The sequence below is a fragment of the Python bivittatus genome, unplaced genomic scaffold (genome assembly GCF_059951505.1).
Source record: "Python bivittatus isolate LINGU-HERP-01145 unplaced genomic scaffold, Pbiv_v1 ctg000670_np1212, whole genome shotgun sequence".
NCBI lineage: Eukaryota > Metazoa > Chordata > Lepidosauria > Squamata > Pythonidae > Python > Python bivittatus.
Window position 1 is genome coordinate 11,029,033 of NW_028277094.1, and position 17,678 is coordinate 11,046,710.

The 17,678-nt window shown below is 43.0% G+C and overlaps 1 protein-coding gene across 1 annotated transcript; it reads right to left on the reverse strand.

Moving 5' to 3' along the window:
- Positions 1-2,238: 2,238 nt before the first annotated feature.
- Positions 2,239-16,252, reverse strand: CD40LG (CD40 ligand). The gene is made up of 5 exons (XM_025167041.2): positions 16,081-16,252; positions 11,873-12,019; positions 7,701-7,734; positions 5,816-5,872; positions 2,239-4,306 (listed from the first exon to the last, which is right to left on the reverse strand). The coding sequence occupies exons 1-5, from the start codon at positions 16,243-16,245 to the stop codon at positions 3,936-3,938; spliced, it is 774 nt and encodes a 257-aa protein (XP_025022809.1). The 5' UTR covers positions 16,246-16,252; the 3' UTR covers positions 2,239-3,935.
- Between the last annotated feature and the right edge of the window lie 1,426 nt (positions 16,253-17,678).

Below are 17,678 nucleotides of genomic sequence, written 5' to 3' on the forward strand. Positions count from 1 at the left end.
AGAGAAGTCCCACGGAACTCAGAGAGTTTTTCAATGAAAATGTATAGGATTGTGCTGTTAAAAAACAAAAGGAAGAATATACAACTGTACTAAAGGAATAGAAGCCATGTGAACCTGATTGGATTATATATATATATATTATTCTATGTAAATAGGTTTCTGTTAAGACCCTACGTTATTGTTTCCTTCTTTGCTTTTCAATTTATCTCTCGTTATGTTTTTATTTCCCGTCACAACAACTGATGCAAGCAAAACCCTTTTTCTAAAATATTTTTATTTTGAGCAATTTTTAAATTTTGGTTTTCAAGGAAATAAAAAAAGGATTTTTAAAAGAAATGTGGCTGTGCCTTTTCAGGTGTATGTGTGATTTTCTTTACAGCAGGTCTGTCAGGTTTTTTCCCCTCAAGCTTGATTATAGTTTTGATTAAAAATGAAAGGAGGTCATTGCAAAAGTCTGTGTGATCTTTTAAAGTGCTTTTTTTTAAAGAAAAAAAACCAGAAGCTTAAATAGATAATATCAGCAAAAGAAAATGCTTTATTTCAACCATCTTGGCAGACTCTTTAAAAACAGGATGAAATTGAATCATTTTGTGTTTTCGTTTCCAGCAAAATGTCTAACATTACCAGCTAATCTGACTTTTAAGACAGTTCACCTGCAATAGTGAAATACAACTGGAGGCTTTGAATGTAGTTGAAAATATCCAGAAGCTTCCAATTAAAACCATAGATCAAAAACCAGGAAGGCAATTAAAAGAAAGGAGAAATTGTAGGTAAGAATTGCTCTCCTTGCACCCAAAGCGTTAAACGAAGTTTTAAATACAATCAGTGCTTGTGCGTTTCATTAACTTATTGCTCAGTAGGGTTTGCTTAAATTATTATGTAGAAGATAAGATTCCCATCAAAAGGCCCTTTCGATCTGGAACTGATGGCAAAAGTTCTCCCTAAAACGTTTATGAGAAAGTTACCTGTTTCTTCAGATCCACTACAACATGTAGAGCAGTGTTTTTCAAACTTGGCCACTTTAAGATGGGTGGACTTCAGCTCCCAGAATTCCCCAGCCAGTATGGGGTGGGGAATTCTGGGAGTTGAAGTCCACCCATCTTAAAGTGGCCAAGTTTGAAAAACACTGATGTAGAGGGAAATGCAGAAAAATTCCAGTACAATACACAAGGGTTAACCCCAATTTTTGTCACTCCAAAACTATCTCTCTCTTTGCACCTAACCACAGTCTGCCAATCTCCCTTTTCTGCTGTGTCCCCATGACGTTGCCGCCTTCTCCTTTCCAGCCTCCTGAGTCCTCCTTAGTGTCCTGGGGTGAAAGGGGCATTCCCCCTCCTTTGCAGGGGAAGGGGAGGTCAGAAAGACAAGATGGTACCACGATCCAAGTCCTGTTTTTGTCATGCATGTTTATCTAGGGTTGGGGCTTCGATCACAGGGTTGTGGGGCCATCTTGAGTTTTTAACACCCCCTATGGAGGCCCTTGAGGGGATGGCAGAGAGGAGGGGCAGGGGCAGCAATGGGGGCGGCCAATTTTATGGTGGTTGAGCTTTCTGGATGGATGGAGAGCACCAACTCAGCACAGGAAAAGCTGAGAGCAAACTGATCTAAAACACTGCCTATGACTAAAACTGTCCTGTTGGGAATGTGAGATTAATAACGAAAGATCTGCTTTACCAAACAGGAAATTCAGTATCCATCGATAACTGAAAGCGAGTCTTTGCATATTTGCTCTGTCATCACCCTGTATCCCTCAAACACGTATTCCTTAGCCACTGATGAAGAAATGAAGGTTTGGACCTGATGTTTCTGCAGCCAAATGAAAGAGATCTTTTGTAATCAAGTTTGCATTGCAATGGTAGCTAGGATTATGTTCTTCTGGACAAGGTGCCAGATCCAAAAGAGATGTCTTTTTTCCCCGCACAGTTTATATTACATGAATTATGAACATCTCAGAAGGTCTAAAAAGTGGGGGGGAAAGAATGAGGAGCACATTCTTTGGGGCGCCTATTTCCTTGGAGAGGACTGATGGTGGATAGGAAGGGAGGCAAGAGTGGGGTTTGCAATGGGGTGGCCAGTTTTATGCCAGTTGAGTTTTCTGGATGGAGGGAGAACCCTCTTTGCTCAAAAATGCCATATTACAATACAGATGATCATACTTCAGTTCTATCAACTCCATAACCGGTAAGAATGAAACAGTCCAGCATTTATCAAAAGAATTTCATTGAGCTGCATGGAATAGACAACTTCGGTAACAATAATAAATGACATATTTTACATAAAGCTCAGGGCCATGTTTTTCAACCTCTTCATCCAGGGATGTCTGCAGGGTTTGGTCAAAAAAGTCAAGCTGGTGGCCACAAGGATTCAGTTGAAACTCCACCTGTTTTTTATCCATGACTCATAAAAAGGGATGTGCTTCAATTACACCATCATGGTCAGCCACTTAACTGTTTTGACCACACCCTGTGGACACCCTGTCTTCATCTCTGGCTACCCTTCGTGAAATACAATCCTCATTAACTTCATCCAAGCTTCCAATAAAGCCCACAAATTATGCTGCAAAATTGTATGTCCAAAGTCTGATTGCAAAACACACATTCATTAGTTGGGGCTGCTGTGGAAGATCTGCTGCCTCTTAGTTGTGGAGCTGCTCTGATGACGTATTTCTATGTCTTCCTTCCTATGTGCACAGCTTTGGAGGGACTTGCTTATTCAATGAATGCATAAAGTTCCAGGGAGGCAGAATTTATATCACAATGTTCCAAGTCAGGACCTTGGTTTCAATGAGCTAAATCCCTGGATGCGTTTACAGACTGCTAAACCAACATATTTATAATTACAGTTGGTTGCCCAAACCATAGTGGCCTGCTTAACACATAATGCTAAGCCATAAAGAGGAGTCGCCATCTTTGATCCTACACAACATCACTTTGGGCTGTGAAAGTTCGACCACCTTACCCAAGATTTCACGATCCCATGGATATTTCAGCAAGAAGTTCACGGTGGGGGACCTAAGCTTTCTTCCTTGGGTCCACACTGTAGATTCTTGTTGTAATACATGGCTTATATATAATAATGGCTGGGTTTATATGTTGTGCAAAGCTGAAATCAAACACACTCAACCCAATGTCTTTGGATGATCACCCAGCCAAAGTATGGCCACAGTACCTAGATTCTTGTTTATACAATAAGACATTAAGTTGGAAAGTTGTTGTCTTCAGTGTTTGCTCCTCAAGGAAGAGCTGTAATATATATATTCAGCTCATTTCTTGAAAAAGAGGGACTACTTTTATACACAACACATTGCATTCTTAGGAAGCTATTTTAGACACAGTCACATCTTTAGCTCATCTTTCCCAGAGCATCATATACCACTTTTCCTCAACCTGGCCATGTTGGCTAAAATGTTTGCAGCTGGAATCTCAGCACACTTGGAGAGCATGAGATTGGGGAAAGTTGGTTGACCCTGAGGAGTGAGCAGCTCTCCATAAGGGTCTTTCTCAGCCCTCTTTGGAGATAACTGTGAAGTGGAGGTGGCTCTCCAGGACAAAGCAGATGTTTTCCCATTGAGCTACAGTCCTTCTGTGAATTCTACTAGTGAAGTACGCATTGCATTGAGAGGCCCAGCTGCTTCCTCCTTCAGTAAACAGCCCTGGAAACTACATGAGATGCAGTCTTGAAACTGGGCGTGCCAGCACCCTCAGCCTTCCAAGATGGCACGCACCACTGCTATTTGCCTGTGCAGCATTTTGTAATGTCTCACACCGAGGCCTGCCTGTATTTGATAACCTTCTGATATGAATGATTCACCCTCCACTCCTTCTTAATAAATTAAATAAAATACACCTATAAAGGAAATAGAACCAAAGATTAAAGGGTTCATAAATATTGTTGGATGGGGAAGTGATGTTGGTCAACAGAACTAAGCGCCTGTTCTAAGAGAGCTGAATGATGCCAAAGTAGGTGTTCCCATGGTCATAATTCACTCTTGAGTAGTCCGTTACATTCACAAAGACAGTGTGGCCCAACTGGAGCTCCACGGCCCTCCCAACATAAATGGACTGCAAGCCACACAGGTCCTCTGAACTGCTGTAAGTTCCCACTCCCTTCAGTAGCAATTGATCTGATTCCGACGGTAGGTTCAGATAGACATAAACGTTGAATGGGGCACGCAGCTCTGGCTTGCTGCAAAAGGCGACTTGGGAGTAAATGTAATACCGCCCTCCTTTGCCAATTTTGATCTTTCCATCCAAGTTGGAAAACACATCATCCTTTGGAGCATAGACTGCATTCTTCCACTGCAGAACTGTAGGGAAGAAGATAATGAATTTCATTTACTCCATGTCAGCCCTACATGGTAGACCAGACTAAGAAACCAATGTCATATAAGTCAGGACCACTTTTATTGGATCAGCTATACCGTGCTGGTTGGGGAATTCTGGGAGTTGAAGTCCACACATCTTAAAGTTGCCAAGTTTGAAAAACAGGACCTTGCAACTCTGAATGTGCTTCCCTGCTCTCTCACTATCTACATGTGAACTAGGCAGGGTCTTGTCTGAGACATTTTCTCAAGTTGGTTTCTTGGCCTGGGCTCAACCCCCTCTTATCTGACTGCTGCCTTGATAACAGCTCTTTCTCCTGTCCTTCAAGGCCGTTCCCTCATCCCTCTATACTCTGTGAGCATTTTGTCCTCACTCCGAAACCAGATCAGGAAGTCCATCCAACTCAACTTCTCCAATAATATTCTGTCCAAGATATGGGTATATCAACGCTGAAAACAGGTCTTGCGTTATTAATGAGTTAATTAATTTGCGTCCAATGAACTGTAGTCATGGAATCAGATGGATTTCAAGGGGACACGACTAGAGCAGCTTTCAGGGTCAAGTCTGGAGCATGTCTGAGCCTCCACTTAATGCCACGTTTCCTTATTGCTCAGCAGAAAACAAGCAAAGGTATTCCAATCCAGGTATTTCACAGCAAAAGTTAAAGTCATGATGTAGCAAGTCAATGATAATAAAATCCAAAATAGGTTTAAAAAACATGGCCAGAGTAAAACTCTGAATGTGCTTCCCTGCTCTCTCACTATCTACATGTGAACTAGGCAGGGTCTTGTCTAGTTGTTCATTGTGAATGAACAGCTATAGTGCAAGTAATCTAAAGATGACATTGAAATATGAAATATTACATGCGGGCTTGGGTGTACAGTGGTCAGTATCAACCCCCAAGGGTCGATGGGACTATCCAGGGGGCGGATAAATGGCTGGGGGTCAAAAGGGGGTCAGTAAATGGCTGCGGGTCAGTAGGAACAGACCGAACCTGGAAGAACATGATGACTTGTGACTAAAACTCGCCAGTCTCCAACCAAGCATCAATGCCATAGTTGACAGTCACCAGATGCATCCTTCCCAGTAATTATATCAACAGTTTAAGTAAAAAAAAGGTATATTCAATCTTATATTTTTCATATTTCAAATATTACCAATTGTTATGGTCATTATGATTATTATCTGTTATTATTATTATTCATAATGCTATTAGTTAAGATAGTATTAAATTATTTTTATGTCATAAATGTTTGGGGTTGATGAACAATTGGAAACTTCATGGAGGGATCAATGAGTTGAAGAGTTTGGGGACCCCTGGCCTTGACGGAACTAACTTTGGGGCATAATTTCATCCAAATTCTGCACTAACCATTCTTCTCATATCTGACTCCGAGTCCAACTGTTTCAAGAATTAAAACCACAACCACTTGATAGTGAGTCACTTCTCACCCCTTCATGGCAAATGCCCAGAAAATAATGCCGGTTCTCACCTTTGCTCCTGGTGTTCATGCCTGCCAAGTGAATGCTTGCAGATGGCTTTTTGTCACCTGAAACAAAAACAGCGGTCACTTGCCTGGCTCGTGGGCCCATGGCCTGACTTGTTCCTGACCCATTGTGGCTGCTACCAGGTAGACATTTTGACTGGTTGTCATCCAGTACTTTCAACTCCCAACAATCAAAGATGACAAGGATGTACATCAAAAGAAAGTCACCATCCACTCTTTCATTCCAGAAGGCAGAATATGGAATTATGGATTTAAGTTACAGGAAAGCAGGTTCCAGTTGAACATCAGACACTATAGGAGGAGAGCTGTCTTAGACTATGGGAGCAAAAAAAATTAAGAGCCTGGTAGCACCTTTTCCAACTAACAAATTTTATTAAAAGCTGCAGCTCAAGAAAGCTTCTGTCTTTAAATAAAATTTGTTAGTTGGAAAAGGTGCTACCAGACTCTTAATTTTCAACCGACTGTTAGAAAAGACTTTTAAACATATCCAGTTTCCTAAAAAGATGGTGGGCCCCTCTTGGCTGGATATGTTCAAGCAGATTTTGGACATCCACTTGCTCAGGATGGTTTCATTTCAATATCTGCATTAAGCAGGGGATTGGATTAGATGGCCTCAGAATCCCCCTTTTGTGTGTGCGCGTGTGCCTTCGAGTCAGTGTTGCCTCCTGGCAACTGTCTGGACTAGTCCATGAAGTTTTCTTGGTGTGATTTTTCAGAAGTGGCTTGCCATTGCCTGCCTCCTAGGGCTGAGAGATGGACTGGCCCAAGGTCACCCAACTGGCTTCATGCCTAAGGTGGGACTAGAACTCACCATCTCTGGGTTTCTAGCCTGGTGCCTTCACCATGACACCAAACTAGCTGTCATCAGCTAGTCGTAAGCCCTTACACACCTGTAAGGATCCCCTTATAGCCTTGTAATCCATGATAGGGCGGTAGAGTCAGATCCCAACTGGATTCAGTGCTCGGAAGACTGTTAGCATGTCACATGTAACTTGCTTTGTAGAACACTGCAGTGGTGGGATTGGAGGAAGAGACTGGGGTGGGAAGAAAGAGGAATTGAGAAGAAGGGGGTGCTGACTGTCTGCCTCCTGCTGGATCCCCAGTCAATGGGGGTGTCAGAGTCTGCACACTCAATCCCAAAGTTCAGTAAATCCTCTGGAGTCCAAAGAGTTCCATCACAGATTTCTTTATTCAGGAGAAGCGTACAGCACCATAGTTTGTTGAGTCTGCCTCAACATAGCAAAGCCTTGTCTTTTTACAGGGGGGGGGAGTTCCCATTACTGCAAATGGGAGCTTCTTCTTCCCATGCAAACAGCAGCGAAGGACAAATTAAAAACCCCCGATACCCATTTCTGATTATTGCACAGGTGGCCTCTTATTTCAGGGACCGGATAAACTGTCTAAAACGCGGTTAGCAACACTCCTGTGGTCCCATTCGGAAAGGGCAAAGTGGTGCCAAGACCCAAGAGAGCAAAACTGATCTGCCTTTAGTAGAACTGCTTCCTTGCTCCATTGATCCTGGACTGTAGGATGGTCCAGAGAGGAAGAACACTCTAGAAACACCAGAAACAGGGCTGAAAAATTCAGGAATGTGCTGCAGCAATGTCAAAAAGAGGTACTTTCCAAGTGAGGACGGTGCACCGAGAGTTGCCAAAATGTCCAAAAGGTTTCTTAATTGCTTTATCCAGAAAGTACAGTTCTGTACATGCACACCACAAAATATCAGAGGCCCTGGATGCCCCCAGTAATACAGTAGCATGCATAACCAATTTGCTGGTGCTATTATTATTTTTTCATCCCCCCCCCCTTTTTTTTGCCTCTTTTGGCAATGAGCTGTGAATGACGCTTTCTAAAAGCTGCAGGCGCTTACCTGTTTGCATAGCCGGCTTCCTCTGATCTGGAACCTGTGGAAGAGAAAGAAACGGCTTTATTTATTTTACTGATGCCGTTTATATAGCCGCCCATCTCCCACAAGAGCTCTGGCTAGGGTACAAGGATGAAGAACACCAGCTCCGAAAACCCCACCAGATATAACTCCAGGCATCCAAAGACAGACAACCCCCATAGAAAAACAACAACACCACATCAACTACAACAGCACCGCTCATCTAACCTCCTGGCTCCAGCACCTGGGGGAACAGCCAGGTCTTCAGAGCCTTGCAAAACGTGAACAGGACCGGGGCTCTCCGAATCTCTGGGGAGATGCTGCTTCACAGAGCAGCCGCAGCCGCGGAGAAGGCACAACTCCGGGGTCCAGCAAGAATCATGCAAACGTATCTCCCCCCGTTCAAATTCTCAGCAGCATTTTTGATTGGAGGAAATTTACGAGCTTTTCCTGAATGCCTGATTAAGACAGGCTACCCAGCTAATATATTTCACCGGTGCCAATGGGACGTGCCACAATAATCCACCCTAAATCTAGTTCAACCTTTGCTGCCAAAACGAACAAAGGCTGTCAAAGTTGCTTTCCGTTAGCTCCTCTTGTCTGGGTGGGGGGGCCTTGCCTGCTCAGTGTGGCTTTCTTTTTGGGGGGAGGCACTGAGACCATCTTCAAACCAAAGTTTGGGGGCTTCTGCCATTGCTTTCTGATTTTTTTATAAACACGTTTGGCCCGGAGGTGTCTTTAAGAAGCAAAGGCAATGTTTTGCAGCAAGCCACCTTTGCCCGCAATTTGTTTTTCTGAATTAAAAGAATAGCATAAAACAAAATGCAGGAGAAACAAGAAACCTGGCAAATGTTCAAAGACGTGTCCAGGAGCACATTAGCCCAAGATACTCTGTTTTAAGAAACGAAAAGAAAAATTTGTGCCGCATATTTAACCAGTTTCTGAATGAACCCATTTTCTGGGTTCATCCAGAGCTTTAGACCATAAATTAAGTAGAGTGCGTTTATACACCACATTAATCCACCTACTTACCCATAAAAGGCAAGATTAATACTAAACAAATGCACAATGTGGTACAAATGCTTAGGTGAGATCTTCATCTGACCCAGTGAAGTGTACTGTCTGAACATGCCCCAAAGATATGGTCTTTTGGTACAAAAATTGGTCCTGCTTCATCTGTGCTCCCCCTGATTACTATAACCATCTCTCCTCTTGCCATCTGGTATGACAAATTCATTTTCCATCCCATGACACTTGTTATTCTAACTCTGCTGTCCATTCATTCCAGGTAAGGACATCTTCTCACCTGACCTTACAACATTCCATGGCTTTGTCCCTCCCTCTCCTTAAATCACCAAATGGTGACCCAATATCTCTTCCTATGACCTTCTCAGGCCAGCACCCTCACTCTTGGGTGTCCCACAGCCCCCTCCTCCAAATGGGTGGATTTCTACTCACTGGCCAAGACAGTCAGTACTGAAAAAATTGAAATCCATGCCTCAGGAAGGTCCACATCCCCTGTTGAGAAGTGCCTCCAGGTCACTCTGAGATGTTTCTCAATCTACCCTAAACTTCAGTTGAATTTGGTTTACCACCAGAAGGCAAAAAGGAAAGGGAAGGAGCACAAGATTTTAAATAGCTCAGACAATGAGCTTTATCCGATTATATACTGTGCTGTATTGAATACAATTATTTAATATATTTATATACTCCTTCTTCAAGGAAGCTGCATTTAGGATTCACAAACAAGGTTCAAGCTAAAGTAGTCCTACTGAAATCATGGAAGTCTCTTTTCTATTATGTAGAAAATTTCTGTATTTTGGATGCATCTCCTCCAACGACAGAGAAAGAGGGAGGAACGCTCTAGGTTCCATATGAAACAAGATTATAGCTTAATTCTAAATAAAGAAGAATTCCTTGATATATAGCAGAAAAGGTAATCCATCATATGTTCCTCCCTGGGCTTTGGGATGATGACCTTTCATTTTAAAGATTATCTATGGTAGTTACTGCTTCTTAATCATTTATTCTTAAGCGGCTACCACTTTGGGTTTTGCATGATGAAAATGCCGGGACAGGAAAACCTATATTTAGCACCCCAGTACGAGAATGAGTCCTAAAGCGCAAGTACAATTAGGGTGTGAAAACGCAAATGCTACTTCCAAGAAGACAGCGCAGCCTCGTCACTTTCTTGGCTCTTACTACCATTCCAAAAGTGGGTTTTTGTTTCTCCGTTCCCCTAGCCTCCTCTTAGCATAAACATGATCTTTTTCCCTTGCTTCCTCCCCAGCCCAGGCCTATACAACAGGCTTTTCCCAACGTGGCACGTTTCCAGATGTGTGGGACACCAACTCCCACCATTCCAACAGCTGTGGAATTCAGGCTACTGTCGAATTCACAGCTATGGCTTCACATCTGGAGGGCAACAGATTGGAGGAAGCTGGAACACCTAGACTAGCATGAATGGAATTGCAGATGAAGGGTCAGAACCATAAGGGAGCCCAGGGGATGAAATAGGGAGATCATGGGGATGAAGTTACGTAATGGGCAGAAGGAATAAACTTGAGGAACAAGGAGGAAGAGGGGCTACCAAAATAACGTCAGATAAAAGAAACCTGAGTCCGGGCCAGAGCTGTAACCTGAGAAAGCGTCTCAGACAAGACCCTTCCTAGTTCTCACAAAGATAAAGGGAGGGAGGGGGAAGCACATTCAGACTTGCAAGATTCTGCCACTATAGCTTTACAATAAAAGTAGTATTGCCCTGCATGACTTTGGTTTCCTAGCATGGTCTACCTTGAAGGGCTGACACTCTGCTTCCTCTTAAACCAACCACAGTCTCCCTACCAGGCCTCAGACTAAGGCTCTGTCTTCCTTGGGACATTAAAAAACCCAGGAGGTCTCCATGAAGAAAAGAGGAAGCCATAGGAGATAAACATTTTCTCCTTTCTCCACACCAAGAGAAGGAACCAGCAAATGCCCCCTTCCTCTACCTACAGATGAAACAGGAGCAATTATTCTGTTCTTCTGTCTGCACAGAGGGGAGGCCCAGGCCCAGGGGGTCCAAAAAGTCAACACAGCTGCCACAACCACAAGATTGAAGCCCTGCCACCTTTTAGCATGCATTGTGTGTAAAAAAAAATAATAAAAGAGTCAGGGTTTCTGTCATATAGCCATGACCACCACCTTGTCTTTGTTTCAATGCCCCTCACAGGCACCAAGACAGGAAACTATCACAGTAAGATCTATGGACCCCAGGTTGACTAGCCCATCTCTACATGCATTAAAGGAAGGCTGGTATTTTACAGAAGGAGCATCTTCTAGTTTTAAAATAAGGCTATCTTCATTCAAAACAATAACCTCTGGATTAACAATGCAATACTAGGCCAGGTTTACAAAAAAAAACCACTGAACCAACTCTGTTAAATGTGGCTGGATTTGCACAAAGGGCAAAGTTTGATCAGTTTTAATCTTTAGGGCTTTTAACATTTTGTTTTGTGTTTATTTTCTGTTAGGGGAGGAGAAAGATGGTTTAGCCTGTGTGTGAATCCACCTACTGGTTAGTTAATGGTTCAGTATATCTCAGTGACTCAAAAACTGGGCTAATTAAATGAACTGTTGAAATGAAGTGAACATGAACATATTTGGGTTGTTGGGTTGTGCAAACTACAGTTGTGTTCACAGAACATGCAGTGGCCAAATAAGCCTTATTATGGATTAACATGATTTGGACAACCTGCTAAGGTAATGGCTGAGAACACAAAATATACTGAACTACAAAGTGTCCAACCAGAGGTGTCCACAGAGTATGGTCAAAAAGTCAAGGTGGTGGTCACAATGGTGAAATCAAAGCACTGGCTGTTGTTGTTGTTGTTGTTTTGGTCTGTGTGTCACACCGTCATGGGCACCAACTTTTTTTTCACCATATCCTGTGGATGCCTGTGTTCAACCAAGTGTTAAGACAAACATGTTGTGTATGACATCAGCCAGGTAGCACAGACCAACCCGAAGATCAAGCAATCTGTGGGGATGATGTTTGAGAAATTAGCTTTTTCTCCCCCAAGCTTTGCATCTCCTTCCCTTTCTAGGGTCTTTGGAGCACCCTAGAAAAGAACCAAAGGATGCTTAGATCAACTCAGGCACAGATGAAATTCCACTACCTTTTTGGGCAAATCCAGCAGATCTCGGAAGGTGTCTGAAATCTTAGCACAATCTAGAAAGGTGGTATCGTCCTCCTGTGGTTTCCGACAGTTCTGTACTCGCTTCAGGAACATGAAATCTTCATGCAAAGTCATTTCACTGCCCATCTGTCAGGGAAAAATCATCACAGCCCTCGATAAATATTAGAATCATGGCTGCCAAGTTTAATCAACTGGTTGGCTGACTGAGTCAACCGGAACACTTGGGCAATTCTTTTTCATGTGAGGGACCAGTGAGAAATAGGTTACGAGAGGCATTGACTCGTTCTGTCTTTCACTTCTTCACTCTTGCACTTTTTTTAAAGATGGTTCCAGATGCAAAGCCTATACACCAGTGTTTCTCAGCCTTGGCAACTTGAAGATGGGTGGACTTCAACTCCCAGAATTCCCCAGCCAGCCATGGGAGTTGAAGTCCACCCATCTTCAAGTTGCCAAGGGTGAAAAACACTGCTATACACCCTCTAAAACTAGTGCAAACATGGAGGTGTTTCCCCTCCAATTATATCATGCTTGCCCCATGCAAAGATATGCAAATTGAATTGACTGATTCATCTGTATGCTATGTTTTCTTTCATCGGAACAGAACAGCTCATCTGCATTGGCCCCAACCCCTATCTTTTACTTTTTAACAGTAAAAGAAGTTCAGGACATAAATCAATGTTAGAACACAGGCTGGGAAATATCCTGACCCCTGTTCCCACCACCACCACCACCTTGGACAAACTCTTAACAAGATTTTTGCCTGGTTTGCTCTTTTAAACAAAAAAGCAATCACTTCAATCTCAATCTGCAGGGTTTCTGTAAAAACTCAGGGGCTGGATCTTGTGCACCTGTTAGGGCAGAACGTGATAAGATCATATTACATTAGAGGCAGATTCATACATGATGTCAAAACTAGGGCTGAGCTGCAGATTTTGCTCTATCTTAGCTTAGGGTGACATCAAAGTCAGGAAGATGACACAGAAATGGTCAGGCTTCCTGTGAGCAAGCGACAGCCACAGTCCAATAGTCCTCTCCTTGCTGTCCTGCTTGGACACAAGGGTTGAATCCAGATTTCGTCATGATCTGCGCAAGGCGCGTGACCAGCTCAGGTCTCAGTGATTTCAGCCTCTTCTTCTAAATAAGGTTCAAACTGGATCCTGCCCAACAGGATGAAGCGGACTGAGTTCTGAGTAGGCAGCTATGGAGGAAACAGTTGCTCAGTGTTGCAAGGGGTCTAGTTCTCAGAAACTCGGGGGGAATTACTGAAGTCAAGATACGCCCATCCTGTCCGTGGCCTGGCCCTGGTTCCACCCCAAAACAATGAGGACAGCATACAGAGTTCCCCTGTATCACGGTTCTGTCAAGTGGGTTAGCTGGAAGGATTGTGACTCAGCCGGGCAGTGAACCCTTTGATGTTGCCCCAAACAGTTGTGGCCATGGTGACTGACACCACTGCTCAGCTGAGGGTGTTTTCCCTTATTCCCACCCAGTTTGTCATCCTGCCATCTTTACACCTTCTATTTATCTATCTATCTGTCTGTCTGTCTGTCTGTCTGTCTGTCTATCTATCTATCTATCTATCTATCTATCTATCTATCTATCTATCTATCTATCTATCTATCTATCTATCTGTTTTGGGTTTTTGTTGCCCTTCCTGTTTTTAATGTTTTAAGCAATTAGTGAATTGCCCAGAGTCTCTGAGAGTTGGGAGGTATATAAATTTAATAAAGTATTATGGTTGGTCGCACAGTCAGCCAGATGTTTAGACCGGATTTGGCCTTTTTATCCACCTATCGAGTCCTTCCCAAGGACCTAGGATGGGCAGATGTTGTTTGATGGTGTTAGACTTCTTGTTGTTGCTGTTATTATTGTTATTATTATTCTGCTTTGGAAGAATCAACCGTCTGCCGTTGGTTCTGGATTTCATTCTGTCTTAGACCCAGAACACAGCAAAAGATATCAACATTAATAACCTGGGAATTGTAAACACCGTGCAAACAAATTCAACATTTGAGGTAGCCTTCCCCAAGCAGAGGTCCTGCAGATTGATTGATTGATTGATTGATCAATCGATTGATTGATTGATTGATTGGCCGCCCTCATCTGTTACGACTCTGGAAACCTTACAGAATGCCACCATAAAAGCGCAGTAAACGCACAGAAGATATCATCAAAAGAGAAAAATCAACAAACAGTGGAAAGGCCAGCAGAACTCACAAGGGGTCTACCACCCATTCTAAGCCAGGGGATAGAGCTGTTGGATTTCAGCTCCCATCATTCCCAGCCATCAAGGCCAAAATGTTGGATGAAGACCACGTTCAAAGCAGTTTCTTCTGTCCAATCAGGTTATGCACATTTCCGAAGCTCTACCATTAGGCCAGAGGGAGCCCTGAGCCAGCTTTGCAGAACATCCTGGTTACAAAGTGCAGGGTACAGGGGGTTGGAGTCGCTGAGCTCTTAGGTCCCTTCGAACTCTAGGATTCTATAAAACGTGACGTAGTGTGTGCTGCACAAAATGTGGGAGATAAATGAAAGCCAACTCTTGGGGAAGACTGACTGTTGCTTTACCCCATGAAGGGTTCCCTGGATCTAGCCAGCAGATCAAAAACCATTGAATGGTTAAACCTCCCTCTGTAACCACCTGTGTTGGAACCATGTTAAAGATGCAGTTGTTCACCAGTGGTTGTATAAGTCGCATTGCGTTGGAGAAATTGGGGGGAAACAGAAGCCGAATTCGCTTTCTTTAGGAAGAAGGAGTCGGTTTATCAGATACTTTAGCTGTGTTGGGTGCACTGAGATAATTCAAGGCGCCCTTGGTCGTGCCTACTGTATTGTCACAGAACTGGGAAAAGGAAGAACCAGGGACTCATGATGGCTGAGTTAAACAGAGTCCGGCAGCTTAGCACCACTTTCCTCTTTCTCTCCTATTCAAAACTCTCACCAACATGGCAGCTGCATTTCGTGTTGCTGCAGTGCCAAAGAGACAATGCCTGATGCTGGTCGGGATGCCGCTGTTTGCTTTCTTTAGTTATGTTTTTACGTAGCCTACTAATAAATTGAATTGATTGAAATAAAATGGAGTGGTTGGTCAATTGCAAAGGGGTGCATTTCGCATGTAGGAGCTCCTACACCCAGTATCCTTTCCTGAAGGCTCCCGTAGGCTGGGAAGGATGGATACTGGAGTAACAATAGGCTGCCTTCGTGATCCATTAACTTCATCAGCCTAATACTCTCTCCAAGTCAGCTCTCTGGTTTGCCCCAAATTGGATGGTTCTCTTTTGCTGCCCCATTCTCTTCATTCTCTTTGAAAGACATTTTTGAGTTTCCTTGGTTGAGGTTCCAAGGTAGGAGAGGATGTGGTTATGATTATTTGTTCCTGTTACCTATTTTTCCATGACTCTGCAGCCTTTCTGCCCTCCCTTGGTTAAAAAAGGAAGGAAACAAGGAAAAACTCAGTGGCAGAAGTTCTCTTCCAAAACATTCCCTTGGGATTTAATGGAAGCATGAGAAGCCAAGGAGGCTGCAGGTGGGGGAGGGGCTATTTCCAGCTCCATCTCTTCCCATCCTTGTGAAACCTCCCTGGCTGGCCATAGTTTCCAGTAGGAACAAGCCCTCTGGGAGGAGCAAACTCCCAAGGTCTTCTCTTGGGATTGAATGGATGTGTGGGAAGCCAGGGAGGCTGGAGATGGATGGAGAGAGAATGAAAGACAGACCCCACTCAAGCGCACCTTCCTTGCAATTAAAAACCCCATAGCAGAGCCAGGAAAACTCCCCTCAAATGTTCTGCTTTGAAATTTCTCTGAATGCACTTTCTCTTCCTTCCATTCAATGGAATGAGAATAATCAAGAATGACCCATCCATCCATCCATTAGATTTATATCTGTCTTTTCTCCAGGAGCTAAGACAACATACACAGGATTCTTTCTTCCAATGTGTTCCCACAACTCTCAAGTGAGTAAGGTTGGGCTGGGAAGAGTAACTGACTCAAAATCATTAAGCAACCTTGCATAGCTAGATGGGAGCTGATCCTTGGTACCCCCAGTCCAAGATCAACATGTTAACCACCACCCCATAAAGCAGAATAAACTTTTGACATCACGTAATTAAGCCTGAGGTCCGCTGTAGTTGCCTTCCCAGCCATGAAAACCCATCCTCAAGATCTTCTGTATAAAGAAACTGGGCTTACCTTGTCTAACTTCATGTGAAGGTGCAAAATATAAAAGACAGTCCCCACAAGTTGAGCGATAACAAAGAGACTGATCACACCCAGGAAGGTCTTCATGGTGACCATTGGCACTGGCTCAACTGGTCGCAGGTTTGTTGGGGAATAAGGCTCCCTTGGTTCCTCCATCTGCACCTTCCAAAGTTCTGGTGAAACTACCATGAATATTATCTTGGCACTTTTTCTGCACAGTGTGCGCCAGCCCACAACTTCCTGAGGAACAAACTACATCTTCCACTCTGTGGGGAGGGGGGCGTGGGGGGGCGGGGTGGGGGGTGTTAACCCTCCTCTTCCACAACAACGATGAAGCAAAGTAATTGTTTGAACCCAATGCTATTACTTAAGGTTGTATCAGAAAATCACTCCTGGGTTCCTCTTCCATGGATTCTTTCTTCCACTCTAACTCTTTTTCACAGTGCCCCCTCTTCTCTTCCTCCTTCCAGCTTCAAAGAGAGGAAGAACTAATTACAACACAGTAACCTGTTTGAATGTTGCTTCTCTGAACAGAGGAAAACAAGAATATCAAAAGAATCGCTGGATTAAGACAAAAGTCTACTTATTCCGGCCTTCCCCAACTTACCTGGTGTCCTCAGCTGCTAAGTGCCAACGTATTTCATTGAGAAAAACTCATCTAATCCAGCACGATTCCTCTGGAAAGCTTACAAGTGAAGCTCTTACCTGACTGATCTCTTTCTAGACCCTAACCCTAACCCCAAACTCTTCAGCTCATCAATCCTTTCATGAACTTTCAGGTTGTTCATAGACCCCCAAACATTTATTATATGAAAAAAAATTAATAAATACTACTTTAATAGTACTACAGACAACAACAACAGCATGCCCTTGGATAGCCCCATTGACCCTCGGGGGTCAACATTGACCACTTTGGAGAACCCTGTTCTAAAGCATCAAAGTAAAGACTAAGTTCACAGTCTGACACTCTGTTTTGGCTTTAACTTCTATATCAAGTGTCAATGGTAAGTCAAAACTATTACTTATACAACAAAAAATATTTAGAATTTATTGGGCTCCACTACGCTGGTATAGAAAAGGATTGTCAAAAATAGCATTTTGTTGGAGATGTAATAAGGATAAGGCCTCTTTAAAGCATGTGTTTTTACAATGTCCTATAGTTACTAAGTTTTGGGAGAAAGTAGTGGACTGTATAAATGTGATGGTGCGGCAAAATCTAAAATTTTCAGAGGATAATTATCTTTTGAACTATATACCTAAGTACATGGAACTTGACAACTGGACAATGTAAATGGATTTTCCGTGCCCTTACTATGGACAAAAGTCTGATATTGCAACATTGGAAAGATAAATATATGGCCCCATTTATTCAATGGGTTGAAGACCTGATTGCGCTTGCCACTTATGAGTGGGTTACCTATAGATTTAGACTTTATATGAACAAATATAATAAAATATGGGACTCATTTATACAAAATACAGTAGTTTAAAAAAATGACAGTCACGTAAATGTATTGGAAATATATATGTATCTGAATAATATTTGCATTAGTTAAATATATATAGATTTGTAACTATTTACTGTTACA